Source organism: Prinia subflava, chromosome 4 (assembly GCF_021018805.1).
Source record: "Prinia subflava isolate CZ2003 ecotype Zambia chromosome 4, Cam_Psub_1.2, whole genome shotgun sequence".
Taxonomy (NCBI): domain Eukaryota; kingdom Metazoa; phylum Chordata; class Aves; order Passeriformes; family Cisticolidae; genus Prinia; species Prinia subflava.
In genome coordinates, this window is record NC_086250.1 from 70,989,125 (window position 1) to 70,997,688 (window position 8,564).

Sequence of the window (8,564 nt, forward strand, 5' to 3'; positions counted from 1 at the left end):
GGAATTCAGCTTTGGGAATGAAAAGCGGTGTTTTGGCAACAAGGATTTCAAACCCATCAATCTGTGGTTTGCTCTGAGCCCGGTGCTTGATCTACGGTAAAAGCCCTTCCTGCCCTTTTTTGCCCCCAGGACAGGTTCGAGCTGTGGCTCTTTTGAATCCCCTGAGAATAAAAAGTATTGTTTGTCTCTTCCTGATGCAATTTAGCTATGAGACCGCCTGTGGGAATACGAGATGCAATGTGGAGAAAGAATAAATAAAATAAAATAGCCAATGAAGATGCTGTAATGAGTAACTGAGCCCATCCCCGGCTGGTGGAATTTAAAGATGCTTTTTGTTCATGCTAAATTTGCTGCATCTCTTTTACACACTGGCTGTGCCTTGTCTGAGGCTGATTTTCTTCTGATTTAAGCAAGGCTATAAAGGGGAATCTTGCAGATTCAGAGGACTGGGATGTACAAGCCTGGAAGTCAGTATTTCTAAGGAAATTGCTGTACCCCAGAGAGCTGCTTTTAAAACCTTCTGCATCCTTGGGCTGGTTCTGCTCTGCCCCACACACAGAAGTTGTCACCTTCAGAAAACAAGCTCTGAACTCCCCAACTTTCATTTCACATCCAATTTAAACACAGCAAATCATGCAGGCTCCATCCCAATCATTATTTCCTAAGATACCCAAAACACTACAGCTTCACTTACAAACCAAACTTCTTCTCATTTAAGGAGGAAGGGAAAAAAAAAAGAGATTAATTTTAGGCTTTGAGGAACTCAGATGATCGCAGCAGATACCAGTCTTGGAGTCAACCACGGCTGGGACTCTGAGCCCCAACACTCAGCACATAGGGATGCCTATCTTGGCCCCTAAGGAAGAAAATCCTGATTTCAATACCCAGGGAGCAACATAAAAGCATCTCTAAGGAGCTTATTTCAAAATTTAAGAGCAGCAAGGAATGGCAGAAAACACTGTTTTGAAGGATTTAATCTATTATTTTTTGAGAAAGATGTAATAGGATCACTTAAGAGTGTTATAGAAACAGGTCCCCACAACGTCCTCCCAGTAAGAGCTGGTTTTGTCCCAGTCCCAGTGTGTTTATCACCTCATTTTGGAAAACAGAACAAAACCTTCTGAGAAGGCAAAGTCAGCTAAACTCAGCTAAATTCTGGCCAGACCAAGAAAAATTGCATTAACAGCTCCTACTTTATGCCAGAATTAATGATGCTCAGGGCTGCCTGAGTTTTAATGGAAAATCTCTTTTAAAGCCCGTGTTGGCATCAGGGACACACAGGAGTTTACACCTGCTCGCCCACCAAACCCCATGAGTCCCAAGAGGAACAGGGAAAAACAACCAAAAGGAGCAGGCAGAGATTTCAGCCAGACCTCTGGGAATTCACCCCAGAGTTAAATCCCCAGGGCCCTGCCTCCACTTGTGCTTTTACCTCCGGAGCATCCCCCAGCTTTTGTTACCTTGAATAAAAGCACATTCAGCTCTGCAGAGGCTCTTCTGGGAGCCATGAGTTGCAGTGGAGCAGGATTTCATCTTACTTTATTATTTTATTTCATTTTATATTTTATATTTTATATTTTATATTTATTTTATTTTTTATTTTATTTTATTTTTCTATTTTATTCTATTTTTGGGTTTTTAATTTTTTATTTCGCACCTGCCTCGCCTTCCCTGATTACAAGGAAGAAATGTCCCACTCCTCCCCACCTTTACTCACTCTGGAAAGTGCATTTCCTTTCCCTGCTGCTTTTCCATGGGGTTTCTGGCCATGTCTCCAACAAAACACCCCACCAGAGAACCACCACTCCCACCCCATCACCCTGAACCCCAACACTGCCGCAGGAACTGCTTCCACTCCCAAACCTCCCCAGCACGACACATCCCCAAGAGCCTCCAGCTGAACCTTTTCCCAACTCCACCACCAACTTCCAGCAGGGAATTGCTGTCTCCAGCAGGATTCCCCGCTCTTCTCCCGCGCCATCTCTGGCTGGCGTTCCGCGGGTGCAGCACCTGGCCCGCCGCAAGAGCAGCCCCACCACGCCGAACCCGCGGGACCCCAAAGCGGGGCGAGCAGCTCGGGGCTGCACATCGCCCTCCCGAGAGCCCGGAGCCCCGGGCGGGGGCTGGGGCAGCGGCATGCGGGAGGGAAGAGCTGGAGGGTCGGGATTTGGGATTTGGGATTCTCGTCCCTCCGCAGAACGAAGCAGCACTGCGGCTCCAAGTTGCGCTGCCGCGGGGGGCTGGATGTGCCCGGGGTTCCGATAGGAGCCGCGATGAAGCCGCATTCAGGCGGAGAGCGGGCGCCCGGTGCCCCCCGGCCGCTTTTCCGCCAAACTCGCCGATAGTACCGGGAAAAGCGGAGCGCGGCCAGAGGGCGAGAGATGCTTTGGAGCGGCGAGGAGGGCACGGGAAGCGGAGGGGCGGCACTCACCGAGCAGCAGCAGCAGCAGCAGCAGCCCCGCAGCCCGCATGGTGCCTCGGCGCGGCTCCCGGCGCGGCTCCCGGCGCTCTCTCCCGGCGGGGCGGGCGGGCGATGCCCTCCCTCCCCCGGCCCCGGCCCCGGCCACGGCCCCGGCCACCGGCCCCCCCTTCTCCTGCTGCCGGGGGAGGCGCGGAACGGCCCCGGACCGCCCCCGCCTCCGCCCCCGGAGCGGGGGGAGAGAGCGCCGTGGGATGGGATGGGATGGGGATGGGGATGGGGATGGGGATGGGGATGGGGATGGGGATGGGGATGGGGATGGGGATGGGGATGGGGATGGGGATGGGGATGGGGGTGGGGATGGGGATGGGGATGGGGATGGGGATGGAGCAGGCAGGGAGGAGCAGGGGATGCACCTGTGGAGGGAATGGGGGGGTTTGTTGGGATGGGGGGTTCTCGGGAGATTTGGGCTTCTCAACTTCGTGGAAGAATTTGGGGGGTTTCACTGGGATGGGAGGTTGGAGTGGGTTTAAGGGGTTCATTGGGATGGGGATGGGGATGGGGATGGGGATGGGGATGGGGATGGGGATGGGGATGGGGCAGGCAGGGAGGAGCAGGGGATGCACCTGCAGAGGGAATGGAGGGGGTTTGTTGGGATGGGGGGTGTGGGGGAGATTTGGGCTTCTCAATTCGTGGAAGGGTTTTGGGGGTTTTATTGGAGATGTGAGGTTGGAGTTGGTGTAAGGGGTTCATTGGGATGGGGTTCTCAGGGGGATTTGAGCTTCTCAGCTTCATGGAGGGGTTTAGGGGTTTCACTGGAGATGTGAGGTTGGAGAGGGTTTAAGGGGTTCATTGGGATGGGGTTCTCGGGGGGATTTGAGCTTCCCAACTTCATGGAGGGGTTTGGGAGTTTCATTGGAGATAGGAGGTTGGAGAGGGTTTAAGGGGTTTGTTGGGATGGAGGTATGGGAGGGGGATTTGGGGTTCTCAGCTTCATGGAGGGATTTGGGTGTTTCGTTGGAGTTGGGAGGTTGGAGAGAATTTTAGGGGTTTCATTGGAATTGGGAGGTTGGAGAGGGCTTAGGTGTTCAATAGCATAGGGATATGGGATTTGGGGTTCTCAACTGCATGGAGGAATTTGAGAGTTTTGTTGGGGTTGGAAGGTTGGAGAAGATTTAGGGGGTTTATTGGTACTTGGGGTTCTCAACTGCATGGAGGGATTTGGGGGTTTTGCTTGAGTTGGGAGGTTGGAATGGGCTTTAGGGGTTTGGTTGGAGAGGGGGTCTAGGGGGATTTAGTGTTTCTCTGGAGTTAGGAGGTTGGAGAGGGTTTAGGGGTTTTGTTTGGATTGAGATTTGGGATTGTTAACTGCATGGGAAAGTTTGAGGATTTCACTGGGATGTGGATATGGGGATGGGATTTGGGGTTCTCAACTGCATGGGGGGATTTGGGGGGTATTGTTAGATTTGGAGGGCTGGGGAGGATTTTGGGGTTTCATTGAGGTAGGGATTTGTGGAATTCTGGGGAGGGGATTTGGAATTCTCAACTACATGGGGAGATTTGGGGGTTACATTCTATTTAAGAGTGGATTTGGGATTTCCATTGGGATGGGGACTTGGGGAGTGGTGGGATTCCTGCCTGCATGGAGGGAGTTTGGAATATTCATCAGGATGAAGACTTTGGAAAGGTTGTTTTTATTTTTTTGGCAGCGTGGGTCATTTGAGGGGGATTTGTCATTCCCATCTGTGTAGATTGGATTTGGGATATTGGGAGGATTTGGGGGTTCTACTGGAATGAAAGAAGTGAGGATGATTTGGTATTTCAACCTACATAGGAGTGATTTGGGGGAGTTCCACTGGGGCTGAGGGTGGATTTGGGGTTTTTATCATGGTGAAGACTTGTGGGGGTTTGGGAGCTTAATCTGGATGGTGGTTTGGAAATTGATTCTGCATTACCACCCACATGAACAAAGATTTAGGATTTCTGTTGGGATGCAGACTTGAGGATCTCTGTGGGATTCCTACCTGCATGGCAGAAATGTGTGGGTTTTATTAGGAGGAGCATTTAGAGCTGGATTTGGGATTTTCATCTGGATAGGGGTTTGGGGTTTGATTTCAGATTCACATCCAGGTGTGGGTTACTTGAGGATTTTCATCCAGTTTGGGTTCATTTTGGGATTCTCAGAAGGGTTCATTTTGGGAGTCTCAGAAGGGTTTATTTGGAGTTTTCATCTGGAGGTGGGATTAACTTGGGATCACCTTCTGCATACACGCCACACACACACTGACCCCTCCTCCCAGAGAATGTACACTTTCACAGGATGTTTTCTGGGAAAGATTTGCACCTGCTTGAGAATGTGTCAAAGGAAGCCAAAGCTCAAAGGACAAAACTATGATCAAATCTTGGCACTGTTTTGTGTTGAGGCACTGAGTGTTGTTTTGTGGTGTTCAGGCAAGGCTGTAGCTGGGAGGAGACTGAAAATAAGCTCAGGGCTTTGCACTGAATCCTCTCTTGGCTCTGCTGGATCCAGCTAAACCAGGAACCTTCCCAGCCTGGACCCAGAGGTGGTAAAGAGAACCTTCACTCCAAAAAGGACTTTTCAAATCTGGTTTTCTTGATGCCTTCAGTCAAATGTGGACTTTATTCTTGTTGCAAGGACACCTTCAGAAGATGAGGACATGCTTGGGTTTGCTGGCTCAGCCCTCCCTGCATTGCATGTTTTCCCCAGAAAAGGTTTCTTGTCCTGATTTAACTTCTGGGTCAGTGCAGAGAAACTTTCCAGGTGCCTCAGCCCAGCCTCACCTCTTCTTGCTACAACTGTGCCCTACACAGCACCCAAAAGCTGTGAAATCTGAGTTGCAATAAATGCATGAATGTGTTGGCACACATTATTAATCCTGCCAGTATCAGAGAGGCAGTTCCTTCTCCTCCTGAGGAGCATTTTTAATAACAGATGCCATTCAACACACACTCTCCCAATTTTTGGTGTTAACTTCCAAGCCAAGACAACCCAGGGAAAAACCTGGGCTGCTTCAGTAGAACAGAGACCCTGGGATAGAGAGGAGGGAGGTGATGCTGAGCTCCTCAAACTCTCTCTTTATGCCACCAGTGCCCATAAAACACTGCAAAAATATCCTGTGGCTCATTGCCTGGGAGATGGGGGTTTCCCCAAGGTGTGTTGGGTCTCCTCTCTAACTGAGGGCTCTGGGAATAACAGATAAGAAGAGAGCTCCCTTGGCAGCAACCTAAGAAAAGAGAACAGTCTGAAATCCACTTAAAAGTCAGGCTGGATTTGGTTTTATTGTGTGATGTTTGTAGCTAATGAGAGTTAGGAGAAGAATTCTGTCTGGTTGGTCCCATCAGCAGATCTGGGCTGTGCTGGTCCTTTGGCCTTGGGCAAGCAGGAGGGAGCCTCACCCCTTGAACATCTAAGTCCTTCTAGATTGCTGATTTGGGATGTAGGTTTTCTCTTAGTTATCACAAAAGGCACCCTGGCACTTACACAAAGAGTTTTGTGGGTTCTCAGTAGACTTGTTGGACGTGATGCTCTTTTGTTTCCTCCAACCTTGGCTGCTGGCAATTACCACAGTGGCTGAAACAACAGCACGGCCTCCACTTCTTGGAAAAAGGGATTCATCCAGAAACATGGAGCTAAACCTCCTTTTCCAGGAGGGCAGCAGGATGGTCTCCCATTATTCCTGCTGCTTTGCAGGGTACAGGCGCCTTCCCACCCACGCTGGCTCCGAATCTGCCTCTTCTGCTGGGAAGGGGGTAATTTCTGAGGGTGTCAGGTCAAGGCTGTGAATCATGAGCAGCTGATGGCAAAAAGAAAGGGATATTTAGCATGACTGCTTCAATAGCTGCGTGTCTGATAAAGTACATCCCAACCATCAGCTGGGGAAAGGCCAGGAAAAAACCCTAATTTGGGAAACTGGGCATTTTCCGGGGGTGTCAGGAAGGCATCGGAGTTTCCCAGAAAGATGGAAACAGTTTTTGACATGCCAAGGCATGCAGCATTGCTAGTTAGTAGCTTTATCACGAGTAGCCCAGCTCTGGAGGTTTTCCTAAATACCAAAATCACAGGGCCAGGAAATCATGTAGAGGCTTTTGCTTTGAATGTCCAAACATGAATGTCTCAGAGGTGAAGGGAAACCCTTTGGAGAACAGCCTGCACAGCTGTCTGAGAAGTGGCAGCCAAAAATAAGAATTTACTTTAAAATTTATTATTGACATTATGATTATTTAAAATCTCACGGGCTTAAGTGAGTCAAGTGTGTTTTTTAATCCAGACATTGATGTGGCTGCACACAAGCTCACATTTACCTGGGTCTGTGTGTTCCAGCCAAATATTTATGTAAGGCTGTGAAAGAGCAGCACAAGGAGTCAGTGGTTTCAAGGTATGCGAGTCAGCTGGACTGAAACTCTCTCAGGAGGAGGAAGACTCCACATGACACAAGATTTCCTTGTTGGGGAAAATCTCAAAATGTTTTTTTGTGATTCCCCAAAGGGTACAGACACCCCATTTCTTCTCCAGTTTAGAAGCAAACTGGACAAAGGAGAAGAAAACATAAAGTAGGAGTTGCTCTTGTGCTTCACAGTGCTGGGATAAATTCCCCAAGACAGTTTTATCTTCTCTGCACCTTGTAATTCCTTCTTGGCTGCGTTCAGGTTCGTCACAACATTTGACTGACGTCTCCAGGCAGCCTGGCAATATTTACCTCTTCTCACAGAAAATGACCGAGGGAAGCCTGAGCAGCTTGAAAATCCTCGGGCTGAGATCCAGCTTGGGATCATTTAACTTGCCAGTAATCCGATTTTATCGAATGTCGTCACCTCTCTCCTTGTGCAGCTGGGCACAAAGTAATCATGTTTGGAATTCAAATTTGGGGTTAAGATGGGGAAGATGAAGGGCTGATACCTCTGACGTGAGTAACAGTGTGAGTAACAGCCTGGGGACTCCTGGGCTGAAGATCACTAGAGGCTATTTCAGGAAGGAAAGCAAAAAAAGAAAAAAAAAAAACCAAAGCCAAACTACTCTCCTTTCATCAAGACACAAAAATACCTGAGGTCTGATGTTTGTATTTGTATTTCAGAAGACGGAGAATCAGAAGTGTCACATGGGAGTCTGTTTCTTAGCCTGGACCTGACCCAGAAGAAGGAAACAAAATGCAGCTTGCCTCAGGAGCAGGGATTGTCTTGAGGAAGCCAAGAACAGCCAGGGATACTGCTCACAATGCCAGCTGAACTTCTGTGAGTGAAGAGGCAAAAATCCTGCTGGTATTAGACAGAGACTTATAAAATCCAGGTTCAGCCCTGAGTTCTGAAATAATCCCCTGATCTCAGGGGTGGTCTCATTTTGAAGACTTCTGTTCTTCCACTTTTCTCTGCACTTGACCACTCAAACAGGTAGAATTTCTGATTCCCTTGGGTTTAACTTTCCAAGAGAAAAAGAGAGGAACCTCATTTTCAGCAAGCTGCCAACGTTCCTGCTAGGGAGCCTGCTGCAGTGTTTAGCCACCCTCTTGGTAAAGAAATGATCCCTCATGTCCAGTCTGAACCTCTCCTGACACAGTTTTGAACCATTCCAACATGTCCTGTCTCTGGATATCAGAGAGTAGAACTCAGCACCTCCCTCTCCACTTTCCCTCATCAGGAAGGTGCAGAGAGCAATACAGACACTGTTTGTATTGAAAACTCTGTTTCCAAGGCCACAGTGAGTGGATGACTCCTGCTCCAAAACCCCCTGTGTTCATCCTCCCCACAAACTCCTGCAGAGGTCTGTGGGCTGTGAAGGACCAGTGGGAGGCCTCTAAAAGAAATTTGGGATGGATTACAGCATTTTGCTGGACAAGGGATCAGCAATACTTCCTCCTTGAAGTCCCAGTCTGGATTCAGTTGGAATTTCCCAAAATGACCCCTGGGTGCAGCAGCTCTCTACAACCTAAATATCTTCTGCCAGCTGGGCACACACTGCTCTCCCAGCACCAACTCCACATCTCTCGGGAGTGCCTTTGCCACCACCTCTTCCCTCTGACAAGGATCTGCCCCTAAAAAAGCCTGGAAGTTACCAGGGCAACCCGCAAAGGTCCGGCAGTCCGGATCATTGTTTGGGGCTGCAGCAGCCCTGAGGAATTCACTATTTGTT

The 8,564-nt window shown here is 49.2% G+C and overlaps 1 protein-coding gene across 4 annotated transcripts in view; it reads right to left on the bottom strand.

Annotated features, from left to right (window-relative positions):
* PODXL (podocalyxin like) overlaps positions 1 to 2,588 on the bottom strand; it is a 47,719-nt gene extending 45,131 nt beyond the window's left edge. For all 4 annotated transcript variants that reach the window (XM_063397125.1, XM_063397124.1, XM_063397122.1 and 1 more), the window contains exon 1: positions 2,432 to 2,588. In XM_063397125.1, coding sequence (XP_063253195.1) covers positions 2,432 to 2,471 — 40 coding nt within the window. In that variant the 5' untranslated portion in view covers positions 2,472 to 2,588. The remainder of the gene's footprint in view (positions 1 to 2,431) is intronic.
* Between the last annotated feature and the right edge of the window lie 5,976 nt (positions 2,589 to 8,564).